General features: G+C 36.1%; 3 protein-coding genes across 8 annotated transcripts; 2 read left to right on the top strand and 1 right to left on the bottom strand.

Annotated features, from left to right (window-relative positions):
* Nucleotides 1–169: 169 nt before the first annotated feature.
* Nucleotides 170–9,635, top strand: Klp31e (kinesin-like protein 31E). 4 transcript variants are annotated; one of them, XM_072901136.1, is made up of 16 exons: nucleotides 170–787; nucleotides 1,736–2,120; nucleotides 2,244–2,690; nucleotides 2,771–2,879; nucleotides 2,988–3,191; nucleotides 3,277–3,578; nucleotides 3,658–3,892; nucleotides 4,046–4,947; nucleotides 5,019–5,368; nucleotides 5,465–5,656; nucleotides 5,757–5,876; nucleotides 7,074–7,242; nucleotides 7,319–7,424; nucleotides 7,509–8,060; nucleotides 8,131–8,401; nucleotides 9,270–9,635. In XM_072901136.1, exons 1-16 carry the CDS (start codon nucleotides 753–755, stop codon nucleotides 9,346–9,348), a joined length of 4,458 nt encoding a protein of 1,485 aa, XP_072757237.1. In that variant the 5' UTR covers nucleotides 170–752; the 3' UTR covers nucleotides 9,349–9,635. The 4 variants fall into 4 exon arrangements, with proteins under 4 accessions (XP_072757237.1, XP_072757238.1, XP_072757235.1 ...); XM_072901137.1 differs by lacking the exon at nucleotides 9,270–9,635 and adding an exon at nucleotides 8,569–8,916 and having other exon boundaries at nucleotides 172–787; nucleotides 5,462–5,656; XM_072901134.1 differs by having other exon boundaries at nucleotides 173–787; nucleotides 5,462–5,656.
* A 101-nt stretch (nucleotides 9,636–9,736) lies between these two features.
* Psr (bifunctional arginine demethylase and lysyl-hydroxylase PSR) lies at nucleotides 9,737–12,761 on the bottom strand. Its single transcript, XM_072901146.1, has 6 exons — nucleotides 12,384–12,761; nucleotides 11,688–11,893; nucleotides 11,187–11,469; nucleotides 10,442–10,797; nucleotides 10,075–10,307; nucleotides 9,737–9,891 (listed from the first exon to the last, which is right to left on the bottom strand). The coding sequence occupies exons 1-6, from the start codon at nucleotides 12,454–12,456 to the stop codon at nucleotides 9,864–9,866; spliced, it is 1,179 nt and encodes a 392-aa protein (XP_072757247.1). The 5' UTR covers nucleotides 12,457–12,761; the 3' UTR covers nucleotides 9,737–9,863.
* A 625-nt stretch (nucleotides 12,762–13,386) lies between these two features.
* Gpp (DOT1 like histone lysine methyltransferase grappa) lies at nucleotides 13,387–22,803 on the top strand. 3 transcript variants are annotated; one of them, XM_072901140.1, is made up of 11 exons: nucleotides 13,387–14,128; nucleotides 14,364–14,543; nucleotides 14,657–14,983; nucleotides 15,104–15,371; nucleotides 15,481–16,162; nucleotides 16,249–16,720; nucleotides 16,836–17,462; nucleotides 17,569–17,999; nucleotides 18,089–18,331; nucleotides 18,438–18,697; nucleotides 20,664–22,803. In XM_072901140.1, the coding sequence occupies exons 1-11, from the start codon at nucleotides 14,051–14,053 to the stop codon at nucleotides 21,107–21,109; spliced, it is 4,014 nt and encodes a 1,337-aa protein (XP_072757241.1). In that variant the 5' UTR covers nucleotides 13,387–14,050; the 3' UTR covers nucleotides 21,110–22,803. The 3 variants fall into 3 exon arrangements, with proteins under 3 accessions (XP_072757241.1, XP_072757240.1, XP_072757242.1); XM_072901139.1 differs by having other exon boundaries at nucleotides 17,554–17,999; XM_072901141.1 differs by lacking the exon at nucleotides 20,664–22,803 and adding an exon at nucleotides 19,410–19,551 and having other exon boundaries at nucleotides 17,554–17,999.
* The last annotated feature ends 1 nt before the right edge of the window (nucleotide 22,804 follows it).

Genomic DNA, 22,804 nt, shown 5'->3' with positions numbered 1-22,804 from the left:
CAAAATATTAACGGTATATAAACGTAATATAATGTTCAATATTGTTTTATTATATAAAAAATGTGCAATTTTCTATGTAGCTATTCCAAGGATAATAAACACAAACAAAAATTATTTTATTACCGACAGTGCAATTAAACGGTTGATAACGTTAGCACTCTCCAATTATCTCCGAACTATATTGATAACATCGTCGAGGACGATGTCGCGCATAAATCTATCCCGATGTCGTTCCTCAATGCATCTATTTTATTCGTGCTTGTAACCATGCTATGTCGTATGTCTGATTACTTCCCTCAACATGCGCGATATATAGCTTTTCTCGATAAAATTTCTCCGCATTCTATGGAAATGACAATACACCGTGACAGGTGATTAAGAGGCGGCTCTCGAAGCTCCCACGCTATTATCCCGCAACTGATCGTTAGGTGTATTCCGTACGTGTGTGTATATATATATGTATGTGTGTGTGTTTACAATGGATCGCCTCGTCACGAACGTATCTCGCGATGCTTGACGTTCTTTCGCATAACCGTGAGGAATGTCGAGTCTTTCACGGTCGCTGCGTTTAGCAACGCGTGCGCAGCCACAGCATCGTGGGCATTTTCATATAGCAACGGAGAGCAGTAACCGCTTGCCTTCAATTAACCGTTTGCCTTGAGTGCGGTATAGTTCTGACCTAATTCTAGCCTAATACCAGAGCTGTCTTCTCGATTCCTGCAATAAGTCTACTGATAACTATACGTAACGAGATGGCGGATGATTCGAGCGTACGCGTTGCCGTACGGTAAGTAAATATACAAGTATATGTACATTTTGAAAGAGGGAGCAGAGTGTTGGGCTTCTCGTATAATTCGGTCCATCATCGACCAAGAGAGCCGATGACGTTTATTAGGAGTCGTGTTTGAACGAGGGAACTGTTCGAGATTCATCTCGCGCGATTCGAAAGCACGCGTTTTTTTCCCCCCAAATCACAGGAATAATTTAAAGAAGTCGAGTTTTGTTTTATAATGCACTATTTTTTTTTTTTTTTTTACATATTTTTCATCCTTCCGTGTCATCGCGCACAACAATCTTTTATGTCGAAACATATTAACGTCAAGGATATGGCTGGAGGGAAAAAGTCTCTCTCTCTCTCTCTCTCTCTCTCACTGTCGCGTGTTATAATCATACGATCACGTAATAATTTATTCCGAGTATCGAAAATATTTTTTCGTACGTGTCACTGACGGGAGGAGAATTTTCCTTGCGCAAATTTACATCACGCAATGAGAAACTGTAATATCGAACGAACTCGATATCCTGCGCGCAGCATCTGGCCGATCGCGAATACCGATCTCCAAACATCTCCTTTTACGATACGAATGCGTGGGATTTAATTACCATGTGCCTTAAGAAACACACACTCCGTCAACTTTCATGACAGATATGCGTAACTGACCTTCAACACTATAAAAAAAATTTACGATGTATATCAATTTGTTTTTTTTTTTTTTTAATAATTTATTTATTATAAAATATAATATATAATTTAGTTATTATTTATTTATTATATATTATTTAATCAATAATTTATTCATTGAATAATATATTTTTTGTTTGCCACACAAATTATTATTTATTTACTTATTATATATTATTAATTAATAATTTATTTTTTGAATATGTTTTTTTATTTGCCACACAAATTGAAATTTACAAGGATTTTACTATGAGAATTAATTGTTTGTTACAGAATAAGGCCTCAAGTAGCTCGCGAAGTAATCGACATGTGCAGGATTTGTACTCAAGTACCTCAGGGGGAACCGCAGGTTTTCCTCGGACCCGACAAGGCCTTTACTTATGATTATGTTTTTGATACTCAATCGGATCAAAGATCGATTTACGAAACGTGCGTGAATCGTCTCGTGGAAGGCGCATTGGATGGATATAACGCAACGGTTTTTGCCTACGGACAGACCGGTTCGGGGAAAACTTACACCATGGGCACCGGTTTCGACGTGGAAGTCGACGACGATATAGTCGGAATCATACCTAGAGCCATCGGACACCTTTTCGATGGAATAGCGGATAAACAAGAACGTGCGAAGGAACGCGCACAAATGCCTCCGGAGTTCAAGGTATATATTCAAGAGACGTTCTTATATTTGTATTATAATTACAATGACACTATTATATTTATATATTAAATATTGTGTTTATGTCAGCAAAATTTATAAAGATACATTTTTTCTTGTTATCAGGTTACAGCACAATTCTTAGAATTATATAACGAAGATTTGAAAGATCTATTAGAGCCGGGAGGGCCGAGAGGTGGTGCTCGTATTCACGAGGATACAGCGGGTAATATACACTTGGCCGGAGTGGAACCACGCGTTGTAACCAGCCCTGAACAAGCGCTGGAATATCTGCGATTGGGCGCGTTATCGCGCACAACTGGATCCACGCAAATGAATACGCAATCCTCGAGATCACACGCCATATTTACGTTATACATCAAACAGCAGAGATGCATCAAAGTTGAGGATCCGGACGCGGACGTCGATACAAGTGGCGTCGAGCTGGCGAATGAATTTGAAACGTTAACCGCGAAATTTCATTTTGTCGATCTGGCCGGTTCTGAAAGACTAAAGAGAACGGGTGCTACTGGCGATCGAGCAAAGGAAGGCATTTCTATAAATTGTGGATTGGTAAGAGTATAGATTTTCTTATAGAAAAACAATATCAATTATCAATACTTGATCGTATACATTATTTGTCTTTTTTACAGTTGGCGTTGGGTAACGTTATTTCTGCTCTCGGTGATAAAACAAAAAAGGCTTCACACATACCATACAGAGACTCAAAATTAACCAGATTACTTCAAGATTCTCTTGGAGGTAATGTAGTTTGTGACATGATTATAATACAGATATAAGATGTAGTTTAAATATATAAGGCGCCTGACAAGACATTACAACTTCCAATGTTTCAATTTGATATTACAGGAAATAGTCAAACCGTTATGATAGCGTGTGTATCGCCAAGTGATAGAGATTTTATGGAAACTCTAAGTACTTTAAAATATGCGAATCGTGCAAGAAATATAAAGAATAAAGTTACTATTAATCAGGATAAGAGTTCGCGAACAATCGCTTCGTTACGACGAGAAATTCAACAACTTCAATTGGAATTGATGGAATACAGACAAGGCACGTTTAATGAAGAGCTACTATATAATGTTATCTAAAAATCTAAACATTATGCAATAATAATAATACTTTTTTTTTCTTTTAGGCAAGAGAGTCGTTGGTGAAGATGGAGTTAACGACGCCTGGCATGAAAATCAAATGTTGAATAGCGAATTACAGAGTCTGCGAACTAGAGTGAAAGCGCTTTCAGAAACGGTTGAAGCACTGACTGCTAAAAATGTTCTTTTGTTGGCGGAAAAAGCGACAGGTCAGTGGGTAGCAGTAAGTGGAGGTGATGAACAAGTAACTAGTCTGGTACAAGGCTATGTTCAAGAAATAGAAGAGTTAAGAGCTCGTCTGTTGGAAGCGGAAGCTATGTATCAGCAATTAAAAAAAAGACAGATGCAGGTACTTATATATATTATATTATACTAAAATATTAAAAGATCTAACCGACGTTAATAATTAATAATGAAATATTAATCAGGTTAGCGCGGCAAATCCATATGGAGATAGTTCGTTCCATTCTGATTCCGTGACTGTATTAATCGATGCTAAAAAAGATGTCGAAAAAGAAATGGAAACACTGAAGGCCTTGAAGGAACAATACAGTCACAGTAGCATTACTGCCAAGTCGGTAGATGAAGGAGAAATCGACTATGCGGAGAATGCACAGGACTCTGTAAGCGAGGATGATTCCGACGATGATTCGGATCGCAAAGGCATGTTTAAATGCAGAATGTTAAATTTTTTTTATATGTGTTATGTTTATAGTAGCTGTATAACAGTTAATAAACATAATAGCAATATTTATCATTAAGGAACACGATCTCGTCCACAAGTTATTTTTATTACATTATACATTAATTTTACAGAAGAAGACGAAGAAGAAGCGGCTATGGGTCGTGAGTTAGAGGCGTTAACATCCGACATCGATGTCAAGCAGCGTCTGATACAAGAGCTTGAGCTCTCCCAGAGACGTTTGCAAACTATGAAGCAGCATTATGAGGATAAATTGGCTCAACTGCAAACTCGTATTAAAAATACACAAGAAGAAAGGGATAAAGTATTGCAGTCTTTGCAACAGCAACCCGCACCGCCTACCGAGAAGGTGAAAAAATTACGCGATGAATACGAGAAAAAACTCGCTAACATGCAGAAGGAAATGCGACTTCTTCAATCTGCTAAAAAAGAACATGCGAGATTACTGAAGAATCAGTCGCAGAGTGAAAATCGATTGAGAGGTCTGAGAAACGAACTTTCGGAAATGAAACGGGCGAAGGTAAAGCTTTTGAATAAAATGCGAGAAGAGGCGCAACGACACAAAGAAAACGAGCTGAGACGCAATAGAGAAATAGCACAATTACGTAAGGAGAGTCGTAGGCATGCGAATGTAATTAGAACGCTGGAAGCAGACAAGAGAATGAAGGAAGTTGTACTTAGACGTAAACAAGAGGAAGTAACGGCGCTACGAAAACGGGATCGAGGATTAAGTCAAAAGGCTGCCGGTCGTACACCAGTCAAACAGCTTAATCCTAAAGCGTTGAAGCAAAGGTGGCAAACATTCGAGAGAACAATCACCAAGCAAGCATTGGCGAAACAAGCTGCCGCAGAAACGGAGAGAGAAATGGAAAGATTACTTCAAGAGAGAGAGGAATTGGGAAGAGATTTGGAGAAGCTTCAGAAACATAGAAGCCAAATTACAAGCGCAAGAGGTGACATCACCGATATTGACGAAGAGATCGATAATGTGCGGAGTAAAATCAGTTACTTGCAGGTAATTGGAAACAATCTTTTTTATGCGAGTGTTCTCATCTTTGCTACTATAATCTTGTAAAAATTTTATAGGATAGTATCGCGGAATGTCAACGAGATATGGTCGAAATGGGCGACGGTGAAGCAGAAGGCGAACCCGGTGTCGAAGCGCTCATTTCTACGATCCGAACGGTGGACGAAGCACAATACTTACTTCAACGAATGCTCGCGTTTACTGTAGAGCAAAGCTGTATAGCTGCACAGAAGCAGCTCGAAGTGCGAGATATGGAATCACGGCTTAATCAAGTTGCACAAGAGAGCGACGTGCAACATCAGTTACTCGAGCACGTTTTACGCGATCGAGATCTTTTGTCTCTCACCAATAATCAGAATAACATCTCAACATATAGCCCAGCTAGCTCAAGAAGCTCTTCTCCCGACAAGTAAGTCAAACAGCACGAAATATCATACTTTCGAGATTATTTTCGAAAGTATTTCATCATTTTTAACTTTATAACATCTTATATTGCGTACAGCAGCGAAAGTTATAGCCAAATCATAGTCGGTGAAGAAAAACAGCGCAATAGCAAAGTCAGAAGAAGAACAACCCAGCCGCAAGAACTTCTCTACGGTATACACGCTAGTTCAGAGAATATGGCGAAAGCGGAAGATCAGAATCAGAACTATAATCATCCTCTTACTAGAGTCCCTAGTGCACCAGGTAGCCTAAAGTAAGTAGCCCGAATACGATCGCATTTAAACTCCTTATTTGTGAAAGTGTAGAAAATTGCCTAATTGTAATCCATTCCCTTTGGCTAAATTTTACATCAGAGGACTAGTATTAACACGAAATCAGTATGGTAGTACCGGTGGATCGCCAACTTTGAGTCGTCGTGACAGCACGTCACCCAGAGCTTTGCGACGACCGATTCATCCAGGTGGAGGCTCCATGTGAGTGATTGTCCTGCAGCACATTCTTGTTCTTGTATTTCTTGCATATATTTGTCTTGATGCTCTATTCCATGCACTATTGAATATTTTTATTTCCTCGAAATGAAACCTTATTTCATTGATTTTGTGTTTGAGATACAGGAATCAAGTACAAGTATTTCGTGCCTAAACATAATATCCAATAATTATTGCATATGCACATACACACACACACATGTATATACATAAAGTATACACAATAAAATAAGCGCAAAATGATGTTAAATGCTGCAGGTTTTATGAAAGAAATAAATTAATTTGAGATAAATCGATTTGTTGTTGCACAACAAACAATGCAATTATATTGCACGGAAAGGATCTGTTATATTGCTTTCCAATGGGTACCAAATATTTTCGAACTTACCAAATAAGATGTTCAATAAAATATTTTTAAGCATTATATATATATATATATATATATATATATATATATATATTTATATATATATATATATTGTAAAATAAATAATAATAATAAGTTTTTTTACATTATATATCCAATATAACATAGTGTAAAGATGAAAAAGCTAAATCTTATTTTCGTACATCTTGCTTTCACACACAAACAGCATTTTTAATATATTTACATATATTTAAAAATAAATAGATGTGTATATATTATTTTATATATACAATTATATCTATATATATTTTGACAAAAAATCTGACAACACGATATAACGCTTCATCTAGTTGACTCTATATTAACGTATCAACGAGAAAAGATTATATAGAATTAATTTATACAAAATATTCATACTTTCAACATGTATATAGATGTAAGAGTTATTTTCTCTCTGTAATATAAAATAAAGAAAGAAATAAATAACAAGCGTTGAAATAAGAAGTGCAAATACAATAGCTGCCAAAAAAATCTCCTTTTGACGCGATGATGTACTTGTTTCTTATTTGTAGTATGAAATTTGCATTCGATAATGGCTGCAACTAATAATTGAGCTTGATTATACACACTATCCTTGTGCTATTTAAACTTTCATGAAAAAGCTTGATTAATATGATACTTTATTGCCCCTCTTTTTCGCATATGCATGTTTTCATATCATTCTTCAAAGTGTGTATGATTATTATATTAGCTTAACTTAGTAGCCTTATATCCCGGCTGACTAACACGCTAACATAACAAACACACCTACTCAGGGAACAGGTAGCGCTTACGGATGTGTCTTCGCCTCCTGGATCTCCGACTACGTACAGACGATTCAATAGTCGCGAAGAAAACGTATTCTCGAGGCTAACTGCAAGCAGGCAACAGATCGCGTCTGAGCCGCAACCGATGAAAGGAATCATCTCGCAGTATCAGGGCAAGGTAAAAAGGGCATAACGATATCTTTCTAACTCTCTGCTCTGACGTAAAGTTTTTTTTAATATGATTCTTTTACCAGGTACAACCGCGAGCTATTTTGCAATGTTCTCACGTAGCGGAAGGCCACAGCAAAGCTGTCCTAACTATATGCGTGACTTCTGATTTACTCTTCAGCGGCTCGAAAGGTACGTGAATATGATATTAAAAATTTTTACTTAATAATTGCGTGCTCTATATAACAGTTAAATTGTTATCCCATGAATTTTCAGATCGCACTGTGAAGGTATGGGATTTAGAAACAGGAATCGAGAGTCAGACTCTAAGCGGGCATCCCAATAATGTGGTCGCTGTGAAATATTCCGCTATACATCGGCTTCTATTCAGCGTGTCCGCAGCGTACGTTAAAGTTTGGGATTTAAGAGCCGGTAGCTGCGTAAAGACATTGTTCTCCTCGGGTCAGACCCAGACTGGCCCGATCGCATTGTCGACTCCGTCCAGGATACTACAGGTTCCCGTAGGAGAAACGACGATCAACGATCTGGCGCTCAGTTTGGACGAGCAGGAATTGTATACAGCATCCAGCGACAAAGTCAGAATATGGGATCTTCGTAAATTGACGTATACTGCTAGATTAAACACGCCGCACACAGCGGCCGTTATGTGCTTGGCTGTCGCCGAGGATGGCAGAGTGATAGCGGGTAGTAAGGATCATCTGATATCTCTCGCCGAACCGAATATGTCCGGCTCGTCCATTAGCTTAGCGCCACCACATTACGATGGAGTTCAGTGTTTATCTACGATCGGTTCCACGCTATTTTCTGGTAACATTCTTGTCTCGGTTATCAGCTTTTAATCAATGTACAAAACCGTTTCATCTGAATTATTTTTCAGGCTCTAGAGATATGTGCATAAAACGATGGGACCTGAGTAAAATGGAGTTAGTTCAGTCCCTTAATAACGCCCATAAAGATTGGATCTTGGGATTGTGCACGATAAATAACGGCTCCGTAATGATTTCCGGATGTCGAGGTGGTATACTCAAGGCATGGTCTGTACCCAAGGATCACTCGGGAGAATGCACGCCTATCGGGGAAGTTCGGGCACACACTTCTGCTATTAATGCTGTCGCAACCAATCAACAGCATATATTTACAGCAAGCAAGTAAGTAAAAGAATATCACTTTTATATACTCGGCCGTATCTAAAACAGTTGGCAGCTGTTCGCAGATTAATTATGAGATTAATATACATGATTGAATTAGATACTTGGGTCTATGGACCACGCTACGATATTTCAGGTGAAATAACGGTCTCGGATGTTGATTTCAGCTCTGGAGAGGTGAAGCTGTGGCGTATACCCGATTCCTCATTATCGATGTCTATCTCCACAGTTTCCCTTTAACTTTATTTGCTTTTTGCTTGTACATTAATGTGTTGTGCATTTAGCTTGTATTTCTTTTTTCTTTTTTTTTTACAATAATGCGCATGTTTATTTAACAAAGTTAACGTAATAATGTATTCTTTGTGTAAATATGTGGCAGTAGGGCCATATTCATTATGCCTATACCATTCATCAAATGTTAAAATCATACATTGGAGAGTTTTACACAGTATTATATTTATGAAAATGTTTTAAAATCAAATAAAAATGCGGTAGAGCATTTATTCTAAACTTAAAGTCTATATTTTTATTTGTGCTTTATATCTACATATACTAATTGCCAAATATAATAATTAAATAATTGCCAAAAAACCTAAAAATTAAACTCTTCTTTGAAGAGAATCAAATTTAAATATGTATACGAGATCGTTTGTTTGCCTAACTTTGTAGATACATCTTTTTATGATAAAAGACAATATAAAATTATTCTTGCTAATTGAGTCAAAATGATAAAAGACTCAATAATCAATTTTGTGTAAATCTATTAGAGTCTAATGTGTATGAATGTTTAATTTATATATGTTATTACTTGCTTCTATGTTGTTTACTCCACTTTGGTGCTTTGCATGGTCATCGTGTCGATACGAAGTGATGGAACTGTGAAATTGTGGAATTACTGTAAACGAGACACAAGGACCTTCCACAGGAGCAACTCATTGAAAAGCTAATACGCATCGTACTACTAAATATTGTATTTAATTTGCAATTATACAGCTTAAATGATAATGCACTTGATATCAGTTATATTTAGTTTATATTTTTTATACATTGCTATTATATTGTTTTTTAGTATTATTGAGAATATATTCTCCAAATGACTTTTTTATACTCTTTGACTCTGTTGCATACTTTTAATAAATATTAAGTAATGTGTGTGATAATAAAAAATATAGGATAATATGTTATATCGAACAAAATTAATTGAATTATAATGTTAAGAAAATTCAAAATAAAATAGGAATTATGTGCATTATCATAAGCCTAAATGCTAAAAAGACCTAGATAAAATATTATCTGAAGGAAAAAAAAAAAATATTATATGTTATCTAATATTTATTTTATTATGAACATAAAGATATGATTGTAATCATAATATTATAATATTCATTCTTAGTACAAACAATAATTGTCGGTTAATACTGTACAGTCTGAGGTCTCTGTAGGTTCCAAATACTGGATATTGTCAGGGTTGGCTGTTATTCAATTTTCTTCTGTAAAAATTTTAGAACACGAAAATTTTAGAATATGCGAAAATTTTAAAAATTACCTCTTAACGTTATATGCTCATAATTGCTACGAAAAAAATAAATCAATTGTATACAAGAAAAAGAAAAAAAAGCACATTGTAAATTATAAAATTTTAATTAATTAATAGAACGGTCTTTGCTATATACCTCTTTTTCTTTTTATGCGCGGTAAGTGATTCTTGACCACTATCGTCCTCGCTATCCTCGGATTGACTACTGCTAGTACTACTCGATGAACTACTCGAAGAACCGCTCGAGGAATCACTGGCAACACCAGTATCCGTTTTTACATCTATGCTTTCCGCTAGTGTTGCCAATTCAGGTTCTTTATCATAGAGTACTTGTAACCATTTCTGCGATAATTTCGGTCTCCCTCGTACCTATTTAATAATATTAAGTGCTAAATTACTTTTTCGTTACAAGCATGATTCTAAATACTCTTGCAATGCAACTCTTTTCACAATATTTTAACATTATCACAGATAAGATGTTACGTTTTGCATCGAATTCTTACCGTTTTATGCCAAACTACTGGAAAGTTGGTGCGTGAACAGAAATTCTGTGTCACTGCTATAGTTTCATCAAGATTTAAGACAATATGCCACCAACCACCAGGAATAAAAACGGTCTCGCCAGGAATTTGTAGAATTTCTATAGGGCGGCAATCTTTTGGCCACGTAGGTAGCTTTGTGCGGGGATATACAATAGAAAACCAAGTAATAGCCTCATCTCTTTGCTTGCCACCTTCTGCTGCAGTTACTTTTAAAAGTTCGCGTGGGGTATGCGTAGGAAATAAACACCAACGTTTGTGACCAGAAATTAATGCATTCCATGCACTGGTACCTAATGGATCTATATGTATTCCTGTACCTGTTATAAATTATGTTATTACAATTAAATGTAATATACAAGCATTGTATTAATTTCAATCTTATAATCTTACTAAATGTGTATAATAGCATTATAAAACACAGTATTATGTGGCTTTTTATTGAAACATGTAACGAATTATAATGATTTCTGATTTAGCGTTTGTTGTACAGTATAAAGTTGAGAAAAATATTATGCATATTATTATTAAGAAATATTATGTATTATATATATTAATATTATTATATAATGTAATATAATATTATTATATTAATACAAATTATACAATATTACCATATTAGTATCAATATTATATAATATATAAATATCTTAATAAGGCAAAAAGATTATACTATAGTAATTATATAGCATATTGGTTTGAAACTCACCAGATCTTGCTGGGCCCATAACAAACCAACGGTACGGCGGCCTTCGGTGTTCTCCAGCATAATGAAAAAGATCATCGCGGAAATATTTAGGAATTATATAATCTTCTAACAATCTTTTTCGTCTTGGATGTTCACCGAATGAACTATCAAAAATGTATAAGGGAGAATCGTCTTCGTTATTAAACATATAACGAACATAATACTTCATCTTCATTTTTACACTGTATCCCTCATTGTCCTCTCCACACTTAAATTTTTGATTCCGATATTTTTTTGCTAACTTCTAGAATCACACAAGAGAATAGAATTTAGAAATTAATAATTTGTATTATCAATCAATTTTCAAAGAAACAATTGTACAATCATATTTGCAAAGAACAAAGAGAATTAAATCAAGTTGCAGATCATTAAATATACAGATTATACAATATAGATACACTGGACATATTTAAATGTACCAATTATATATATTAAAATCTGACAAGCGATAAGAAAACAAACCTCTATATTCCACTTGTGCTGGGCTCTCCAGCCATTTTGAACACCTCGTATTATCACAGGTTTGTAAGGTTTCTCATACTTTTCTACGAAATCTTCCGTAGCCACGTCGGATTCATTAATTCGTTCGGCATTGTCCTCAAACTCCCAAAATTTTTGAAAATTCTTACAATAATTGTGCTGGGTCCATGCATTTTTATCAGCAAGCTCTAAAAATATATATAAATGAATTTTCAACAATTAAGTCTCCTCAGCTCTCGTGATTGTCATTTTAAACTTTATTTAGCTTCGTTTTGAATTGTATAATGTTACAATAATATTAACGTCAACAAATACTCAACGCGGATCATATATCAAATTAAATTAGCGAATGATTGAAAATGATAAAAATCAAGACTATCGGGAAATCGAATTACATCATCGTCATCCAAGGTCTTTGGAGTTTGGAGAAGAAGGGGAAGGGAGGAGTAATACTCGATAGATCTTTCTAGTGCTTCCTCGGGGTCGATCGTACAGGAGAGAATCAGCGAATGATATATAAATTTTTTTTTTATTTATACATCAAAAAAGAAAGCTTGGACATTTGAAAGCCTTGTAATAGATAAATGAAAAGAGACGAAAAAAGCCAAAAGAATATTGACGTACGATTTTGCCAATTTTATGATGTAGGTTATAAATCAAAAGTTCCATTTTCTTTACCTGGTCGAGCCTTCCTTTTCACTTCCCTGATTCTCTTTTTATCCCGATGATCCAGCTCCCATTTTTCCGCCATGACCACGTTTATATATTATCTAATTAGACTAACTGCGAAGTATATATATTTACAAGGTGATTACGAGATAAAGATATTTAAAAACACATTGCAAAATGTTGAACGACGTTTAGTAATAACCTGTAATGATGAATAGTAACCGAACTCAGGGTTGCCAAATTGGGGGAAAATCACTTCACCAAAGCATTAGGTATTTTCTTTGTTTATTAATTCACTTCTGGTATTTGAAATGAGATGTGTGCGCGATTTCATAATAATCAAGCATTTTATCATACGAGAGTTTTGACAGCGGAAAATACAAATAAATACAGTGTCACACGATCGGCTGTCAAAACTGAAACTAACCTGCATTTCTTCGCGGAAATTTTCTATTCGCCGTTCGTAAAACGTGTATGTCGCCCAATGCATATTCACCTTTAGTAATTTATTAGCCGCATGTAATTTAGCACCAATGAAAACGCATCGTGGTGTCATCAGGTTTACGATCCAATGATCATTAATCCACCGGAAAAATATAATTGCGTAAGAGAGGAGAGAAAAAAATGATTCTATCGACGTAATTTCGTAATATAATTGACAGAAGGAAAGGTAACGCGAGCAGAAACATTTTTATTCGCGCAATCAAAAGATATATATCGATAATTCGCTGGAGAGGGAAAAAAAAATTCAACGCGCGAAGAAAGAGAAATAAAATTTATTTGCTCGAGAAAAATAATACGCGTGCTCGCGTGGGAGAAGATGAGATCGGTAGAAAAAAAGGGGGGGGGGGGGGGGAAAGAGAAAAAAAAGAAAAAAGCACGCGTAGACTCTACGCGAATAACAATGCTCCGGAACACCGGACACACCGCACCGGATGTGCTGCCGCGCGAGCGCGCACGGCAGATGGAAGAGACACATGACGCCATGTTCGCCATGTTTTGATGTCGTCATCCCGCTCCTCGTCTCCCCCTCCCCCCCGCCCCTCGGACGTGTTACGCCGTGCAGCACAATAGTCCATCGGTCCATCGTGTTTTTTAGCGTGTGTTTTTCCGTAGAATCAAACCATACCGTTCCCCGGGTGGTTCCTTGGGTGGCTCGGCCCTCGACGCGTGTACCCCAGCACCCTGACCGACGATCGTATGCGCGCCGCGCGTGGCTGGATAACCCTCCTCGTGGAAGATTGGCTGGGCTCGCGGATGCCTTCAAGTTGGTGGAATTAGTCGCGGGGGGAGGGAGTCCGCGAGGATCGTCCACGGGGCGATCGTGTCTCGGTGCGAGACGAAGGGAAAAATCGATCGGACCGCCAATTACGTTTAGCACTGCCTCTCGACGTTTGTTTCTCTCTCTCTCTTTTTCATTTCATTTCGATCGACGGCGTCAAAACACACGTTTGACGTTTTTCCTCTCTTGGCCGTCGCCAAGACGTGGTTACATCACGCCACCCTGAGGGGGCGGATCCTAGCGGAACGGGCAGAGCGCGCCTCGCGTGCGTGCGTACGTACGTACGTGCGAACGTGCGTGCGTGCGTGCGTGCGTGCGTGCGCGCCTACGTTCTCCTTTCACGTCTTCGTCTCGATTATACGAAGAGGCCCGAGGAAAGGGATTCGTTGGTAAAATGGAGTTACGTCTGCACTCGCCAGCGGGAGCGGAACCGATTGTATATCAGTGGCCTCTTACCTCGGGATCGGGGTCTGTGAGTAGATTTATTTCAGAGAAAGGAATCTGATAAAGGATGAAGAGTGACAAGACATTAAGTTGTGATTAATTTTTATGAAAAAACTTGTTTGCTTATTCTAATTATTTATTTATGTCGTTCATTGTTATGGTATTGATCATTTTTTTTTTTTTTTATTGACACTAACGTATCACAACCTATCTATTACACTATGTATATTATACTTATTACAGTACGTTTATATGTATTATAGGATCGTCACGATGGAGCATTGGATGTTATCGAAACTATGCGATGGGTTTGTGAAGATTTGCCAGATTTGAAATTACCCTTAGAGAATAATATCCTTTGTAATTATGATCCGAGAGATTACGAAAGTATGAAAAGTTTGTGTGACAGATTCAACAGAGCGATTGATAGTTTAGTACAATTGGTATGTATAATTTCATTATACAGCATTGTATGTGAAAAATATACTAAATATAATTGATACACATACAAATGTTATGATTATATATTATTAATCATTACTGGGAATATCAATAGGAAAAAGGTACCAGCCTACCATCCCAGAGACTAAATAAGAGACCTAGTAGGGGCTTACTTCGTCATATACTTCAGCAAACTTATAATCAAGCTGTGGTTGAACCTGATAAATTAAATCAATATGAACCTTTTTCACCTGAAGTCTATGGCGAAACGAGTTACGAACTTGTATGTCAGATGATCGATCAAATCGATGTGACAGACGACGATGTCTTTGTTGATTTAGGATCTGGAGTTGGTCAAGTAGTTCTCCAGATGGCAGCTGCAACTTTATGCAAAATTTGTATTGGTGTAGAAAGGGCTGATGTACCATCAACATATGCGCAGGTACAGTAATCAAATTAATAATAATTATAACTTAATCATTGATTATAATTATATAAATGAATATATATTTTAATTTTATTGCATTGTATCATAACAAATGAATTATTATTATTATTATAGAGCATGGAAATAAACTTTCGGAAATGGTTAAATTGGTATGGAAAACGATGCGGAGAATATCGTTTGGTTAAGGGAGACTTTCTAGCGGATGAACATCGTGAAAGTATTACCGGAGCTACGATAGTATTTGTTAATAATTTTGCGTTTGGCCCGACAGTCGATCATCAATTAAAAGAACGCTTCGCCGATTTACGAGATGGGGCGCGTATAGTATCCTCGAAATCGTTTTGTCCGTTAAACTTTCGAATAACGGATCGAAATCTGAGTGGTAATAATATATTTGTATATTAATATACATCTATATTAATATATAATATATATTTGCTTGTATTAATATACCTTATAATATTTATCTTGTAATTTTTATTTGCCCGCAGATATAGGTACGATAATGCATGTCTCAGAGATGTCACCATTAAAGGGTTCTGTCTCTTGGACTGGTAAGCCGGTGTCGTATTATTTGCATGTAATTGATCGAACTAAATTAGAACGTTATTTCCACCGCTTGAAAAACAATAAACAAGGTGGCTTAGATGAAAACTCTGATTCTGTGATAAGCAACACTGCCAGCAATAGTAGTAAGGTTTCTAATAGGAATGAAAGAGGTGATAGAGCCAAGAGAGACCTTTCAAGGCAATTGGACAGTCCGAATCATTCGGAGCAACAAGGAACAAATAGTGACTCTGATCTAGACGAGAATACTATCAAAAGTCGTCGACAGCCAAAAATACGAAGGAAATTCAATAGAAAAACTACGAATGGCATTACGAGAGCTCCAGCTAGAGGTAGACAGAGAGGAAGAGGTGTTAAGAGAGCCAAGCCTAAGAAGGCGATCAATATATCTGGATTAGACTTGTTACATAGTCAAACTTTGCTCAGTACATCACCTCAAGCTCTTGGGAAAAAACCTCCACCTGCTCCTGGTTGTGTAGATCAACAATTGTCTTCATTGTCACTTTCTTTACAGTCGCATTCCACCTCGGTACACGAGGAACTCAGTATACCATCAGCTCCGTCCGCGACTCCTTATGCTTTGCAAATACTGTTGGACTTGTATAGGTAATTGTTTTATATTTTACTTTTTTCTTTTTCTATTCTTTCTTTCTACTAATTTTTATGACCAAAAACATGTATATTTGTCACAGGGACCAATTCATGCTCATGTTAGAATCGATGAAAACGCCCACCTACAAAGTATCTGTTAATACGGATATCGCGAAAGAGAGAGAAAGGAACTCTAAGCTTCAATCGAGAGCGGCACAATTGGAGAAACAAATTAAAGTACTCATAGATGATAGTGTAGCTCTTTTGAAAGCGAGAATGACTGAATTAGGTATCAATGCTACGTCACCTGGGGATCTGTTAATGAAAGCCAAGGAAATAGTTCATAGACATAAACAGCTACAAACTAGGGCGAGCAAATTACAAGCGCAAGTGGCGAAAATGGAAACTGATCAAACCAAACTAGTGGCGCTTAGACATCAGGAATTGCAGGAAAAATATAACGGTCACGGAAGCGTAAACGGCATAACAAATCCACCTCAATCGCTTACTCAGGATTGTATATTAAAAGAAATTTCCGCCACTCTTTCCCAGCGTAAACGATTACATTCTCAAGTGTGTATCTTATTTAAATATTTATTAATCGATTTCTACAATTATATTGTTTTACTTCTCTCTAAATTTTTTAAGATGCATTATTTGAAATATATTTTATTTCTTTCCATAATAGGTCTCAAAACTAGAGCACGAATTAAATGTTTTGGAGAGGACAACTAATGAGAAGCAAGTAGCTGCAATTGCTCAGCAACAGAGAGACATGATAGGAAGTAAACACTCGCAAAATTTACATCATCAACAACAAGGTGGTAAAAATGGAACACCACGAAAAAATAGGGAAGTTCGTTCAAGATCGCAGGAATGGCCGGATGTGCCGGATATAGGAAAGATACAAGAGAATAATCCAGAAATTTTGGCACAAAAAATTTTGGAAACAGGAAGGCAGATAGAGGCGGGCCGTATCCCACAAAGGCAAAGTACGAATGGCAATAGTAATTCCAGAACTAAACTGCCACAAGCATCTCTCAGTTTTTCTAATACATCATCTGCTAATTCGTCCACACAATCGCCGCAAACAGTCAATAAAGACGTGTCGAATAGAACTCAAGAACCACCCAGAGTTGCCAATTTTGAGGACAGATTGAAAAGTATCATCACGAGTGTATTAAACGAAGATCAACAGAACAGGACTAAGCAACAACAGATGCAATTGCAAGTACAATTGCAAAGTCAATCTGAACAAACCGACAGAAAGCGCGTTTTGTTGCCGCAAAATGTTTCTACTCCAGATTATACTCAGGTAAGTATATTGATCGATATCGATTGTCTTTGTTTTTTAAATGCTTAAATGCCCACTTTACACTGCATTCCCAGCGATATTTTATCAACAGATTGCGGTATTGCAGGTTTCACCTGCGAAACTAGCGCTTCGCCGTCATCTCTCGCAGGAACGCATCTCGTCATCTCATTCGACATCGTCTGAGAGATCGACAGTCGATTCTAGACAATCATCTAATCACGACAATCGACTTCTAACTGGTGGAAGTGGATTGCTCGTCTCTACAGTCGGTGAACTCATGAATGGAGAGATAGAAAGGACTTTGGAGATATCCAATCAGTCTATCATAAACGCCACCGTTGACATGAGTTCAATAATAAGACCGGAAACTGTATACTCTCCCATCAGTAGACCAGCGAGCGCCGAAGGAGACGCCGGTTTGTCGACTTTGGCACATGTAGCTAGTTATGTGCCTACCTCTTCGGGAACTTCCACTTCCACGCCCACAACTAATTCAAGATCGTCCGTACTTTTTACTCCAGTAACGCAGCCGCAAAGGTATTTATATCTTGATTTGATATGGTTATTTCATGTGATGCATCAATATACAATACTACTATGAATGCAAATGTATCGCTTCTATGCAGATATACGCCGGTCCAGTTACCGCGAGCAGACATTAAGCCTTATCACGAATCCTACTTTTCGGATAATCCTGCTCAATCGCTCACGCAATCCCACTCGGCACCACCTTTACATTCGTCATCCCAAACTACATCAAATGGGGAATTATTGCCTGTAGAAGGGCTCGCAGCATCGTTGCACGCTCGAATATTGAACAATCATAATAATAACGGCAAAACCGAGTCGTCCCTCTCCAGCAATAGAAGGTGATAATGAAATTTCAAAATGGTTAATTAATAGATCTTAAAAGATAAGATATTAAAAAATTAGAGATTGATCAAGCATAATATAACGCATTTGCTGCATTCGTAGATTTCATCCATATCCACGATATGCAACGAACAGTAATAGTAACAGCGGTAACGCAAATACGACAAATGCAAATGCAGTAACAGCAATTTGCCAGTCGCAAACGTCAATGTCCATAAAAACGGAAGCTGTTGTATCATCGGTAAGCACAAGCGGAGCGCCCCTCAGTCCTCTCGTGGAACCGCATTCTAATACGTCGACGCCACTAGTTGACGAGCCCCAGATGACGACGCAGAGGCAACGAAACGTCGTCGGGGATGACGGTAAGCGGAATGATCTAACGCTTTCAGGACGCTTCTGAAAAACATCCTGTTGAATTATCAGTATGAAATATATATACGCTTGTGGAATGAATCTGTGCTCCAATTAAGTATGCTTCTTTTGGTACAATAGCTATGGAAGATTTGTCGTAATACGTGAAGCGAGCTATAAAATTTTCGAATAATACTTCAGTTTGTGTTGGTAAAATATATATATTTTTGGATATGCAATTTGATAAACATATGCATCAGCCGCGTTATATAAATTCAAGTTGTTAAATAATCTATTTTGAATGTATTGTAATTATATATATATATATATATATATATATATATATATATATATATATATATAGTCTTAAGTGTTAATTTGATCCTACATGTGAGAATATATCTCTCTTTATGCAATTTTCTTATGCAGGGATATGTACACCTCTGTTTATTATCTTATTGCTAGAATTCTTATCAGTTATAGATAAAGAATATAGAATAGTATGGCACAGTTGAGAAAAATATAAAATCTTCGCGCTATATAAATGCTACTAAACGTCATCTTGCTTAGATATTTTTCTAGATACTATTATATTAGTTTTGTTTTTCTATGCATCTCTCTCCACGTATTTATACATGCACTAATGGTTTAGCTTATCTTATGGAGCTGGTATTTTGACTTTTATTTATATTTATTTTTGTTGTTGTTTGCTGTATTTGTTAGATGCACTGTAGCTGTTTATTGGTTAGTTCTCTCTGTCACATACTCAATCTCTGAATCCCTGAGGCTTGTTTTATTAGAGATTGAGAACACACACACAGATCACAGAGAAGGGAGAAATGAAAAAATACACGGCTGCCTGTGGGTTGGTTCGTCGGTACGTTGTCGCCGGTGAGTTGTCCCACGGGGGTCAAAATTCATTTTGTTTTTTAATTATTCGATTCTTTAATCAATGAATAAATTATATATAAGAATTACTTTAGTTATCGTATCTCTTTGCCTTATGCGTGCGTGCAAGAATAACGTTTATATTCTTTCTATTTTTGAAAAAGACACGAAAAAGTACTACTAGTTTTTAAAAATCAATTTCCATGAAAATAAGCCACAGACTCGCATAAGGATACAAATTTGACTTCATGGATGAATTTAATTGTATGTACATAGATATAGCATGTTGAGAGTTAGAGTTTGACAAATATTGTCTAATCCGTGAGCTTTTACTTTTATTATTAGTGCATGTTGCATGCGAAAATTTTAAAATATTTCTATTTATTTTGTTCTAATATAACGTTCAACTTTCAATGCAACTATCTCAATTTGCTCAATTAGTACAACACATTTATTATATTAACATTAATTTATCTTTATTTGTATTTATATTTCACAGCATATGATACATGTTATATTTGCGAATAATGTAGTAGCAATGTAGCACAATTGAAAATTTATTTTATTTTGTAAGTTTACAAAGTATCATTTATATATGATTCAATATGATATAATTATGATAAAATGTCAAATTGAAATTAAACTTTATTTTTTATGTGTACTTCTGTTTATTTTTTGTGCATTAAATAATGAAATGTAGTGTAACTGGTTTAGTGCTTTAAACATGTTTTAATTTTTTTTCCTAAATCTTTATGCACACACTATTCGCATTTATATTGTACATATAGCTTACTAATATATAAATAATATATAAATAATGTACATAATATATATATATATATATATATAAATTTTTGATTTAGGTGACTTTTCTTGTAGTATATACATATATTTTTTTTATAAAAAATTATTACAAATTATATTGATAATAAAGATATATATATGTATGTAACAACAAAAAATAATCACACTTGTCATACTATTGTATCAGGGTTATTGGCTTATTTTTATGAAAATTTGGTGACACATAACTTGTTTAACATTTTATTGACGTGACATTACGATAACTGATTGAGATTTATTTTGCAGATGGAGAAGCTGATTGGCAAGATCGTATTAGCTCAGGATTTGATCGCTTAGTCGCCTTTGCTTCTACAGAATTGGATAAACGTAGACGTTCGACGGAAGGAGTGAATACAAGTCCCGATAGTGGACTGGGTTCAGATAGCGCGGTGACGGGACCACCGCCTGTAGTACCTTCACCTGATGAAGCGTTAGGTCCACCGAGAACCCCGTCCCCGACTAGTCCTCGTCCTGCGAATCTATCCGGCGCCTCTAATCCTTCGAGTAGCGCATCCTCTTCGGTACCTCTAAAATATCAACGACAATTAGATCCCGAACGACATCATTTTAAAAAGAAGTTCTTTCATCGCGATTGGAATAATTCTGCGAGTACTAGCAAATTTCGTCCCAAAGGTAAAGATTGGGATTGGAATCATTCCGGGCAATGGCCTGCAAATGACGAACAATCTTAACTCTGTTTATATGCAAAAAAATAATTTTCTATGTGATCGACGAAGAAAGAGTTTCCATTGCTTCTCCAGATGTAGGCAAAAGAGAGATATTCTTTCTTTCTCTTTTCTTTTTTTTTAATTATTACATGTTAATTAGATTTGTTTTTATTTCATTATTATAAAATGAAATATATATATATTGATAGCTCTCTTGTACAGTGTAATAACGAACAGCATGTTTAATCACGAAGTACAACACATGCAAGGGAACGTAATAATACGTTTTGTATTATTTAATCGATAAAAAATTACGGAATGAAAGAAATGAAATTGCACTCACGCGAGCGTTTGAACGAAATCAATCCTGATTAAAACGCTTGTGATTCACTTAGCGTAAAAATAGATTTGTATTACAATGAATATAATTACGAGACTAATTAATAAGATGATAAGATTCATCGATTCAAGTTTATGCGGATTGAAAATGTAAGGCTATTAGCAATTTACCTGTATATATTGGGAGGAATTTGCAGACTTTGAAGGAAGGTTATTAAATATTACTCGCTGATGTAGCATTTTAACTTATTATTATCATTATCATTACTAGTAATCAGATTTTTCGTAAGGCTTTGAATAATTATCTCACCGATTTAATCTTTTTTAACACGATTACACAATACTATCGAGTTCATATGCCGTGTCTATAGATACAAAATGTCTCGTAATCTACGCCTGTATACACACATTACATTCACACACATAGATGCATATACGTGACATGATATTAGGATATGTTAGGTATTTTAGAGAAATATGTTATAGAAGCGATCATATACATATAATGTATGTATGTACGTATGTAAGTATGTATGTATTATAATGTATGTGTACCTGTGCGTGTGCGTATGTCATTGCATGATCGTATGTATCACAGGCGTTTTACGGTAGACTGATAGAAGGAGCAATTGGTATTGAAAAGAAAAAAAAAACAAGCCAGCAAAAAAAACCTTTGTGTGTTCGTAGCAAATATCTGCTGCAAATTTTACATGCGGCTATATCTTCCACCATCTCTGGAAGATGTATACCTAAGTGTTCACTGTGGTTCATAGAAAATTGTGGCATCGGACCGCAAAAAAAATAGTCACTTAAAATACAATTGTGTTTAAAGCGGGAAACTAAAAGTGTGAATCTGTTTTTCGGTACACATCTACATACATCATTGTACGATTACTTTACGATCATTATGCGAAATATCCAAAGATTGGCAAAGTTGATGAGTCAGTTTACAAAAGTTTTAAGCGGTGCACCCGTATTGGGCATCATGCCCAATATCTTTTTTCGGTGCTCCAAAATGAAAAGTTGAGTAAATGTCACATAAACATCAAGTAGTAGTATTTCAAGACGCTTTAAAAATTGCAATGCGAATTTTATGTATAAAGACCTTTTTTTCTTGCGTTGCCGAATATCCTGATCATATATATATATATATGAAGGGTTATCACACGTGTTAGTCTGTGAGAAATTATAGTTATTGTATTATTTAATATAATCCCCTTCCCCTCTATATATGTCATAACATTTGTAGTTATAACGAGCATTGCCAAGCATGCTAGATACACTGCCGAAACTTCTATGAATTAATTTTATTATTGATCACAATTATTATTTATTGTTTTTATTGAGATATTTTAATACTATTACTATTTGTAAAACAAG

This window comes from Anoplolepis gracilipes, chromosome 10, assembly GCF_047496725.1.
Source record: "Anoplolepis gracilipes chromosome 10, ASM4749672v1, whole genome shotgun sequence".
Lineage (NCBI taxonomy): Eukaryota > Metazoa > Arthropoda > Insecta > Hymenoptera > Formicidae > Anoplolepis > Anoplolepis gracilipes.
The sequence above is the reverse complement of the archived record's forward strand: the minus strand, read 5'-3'. Positions and strand labels throughout refer to the sequence as shown.

Excerpts from the sequence above, each read along its gene's own strand:
- Klp31e (XM_072901134.1), top strand. The coding sequence starts at position 753 with ATGGCGGATGATTCGAGCGTACGCGTTGCCGTACG. Across the intron at positions 788-1,735 it reads AGCGTACGCGTTGCCGTACG|AATAAGGCCTCAAGTAGCTC; the intron begins GTAAGTAAATAT and ends TGTTTGTTACAG. Across the intron at positions 4,948-5,018 it reads GTAAAATCAGTTACTTGCAG|GATAGTATCGCGGAATGTCA; the intron begins GTAATTGGAAAC and ends AAAATTTTATAG.
- Psr (XM_072901146.1), bottom strand. The coding sequence starts at position 12,456 with ATGGCGGAAAAATGGGAGCTGGATCATCGGGATAAAAAGAGAATCAGG. Across the intron at positions 11,894-12,383 it reads GAAAAGGAAGGCTCGACCAG|AGCTTGCTGATAAAAATGCA; the intron begins GTAAAGAAAATG and ends ATATATTTTTAG. Across the intron at positions 11,470-11,687 it reads AGCACAAGTGGAATATAGAG|AAGTTAGCAAAAAAATATCG; the intron begins GTTTGTTTTCTT and ends GTGTGATTCTAG.
- Gpp (XM_072901139.1), top strand. The coding sequence starts at position 14,051 with ATGGAGTTACGTCTGCACTCGCCAGCGGGAGCGGAACCGATTGTATAT. Across the intron at positions 15,372-15,480 it reads AACGGATCGAAATCTGAGTG|ATATAGGTACGATAATGCAT; the intron begins GTAATAATATAT and ends ATTTGCCCGCAG. Across the intron at positions 16,163-16,248 it reads ATACTGTTGGACTTGTATAG|GGACCAATTCATGCTCATGT; the intron begins GTAATTGTTTTA and ends TATTTGTCACAG.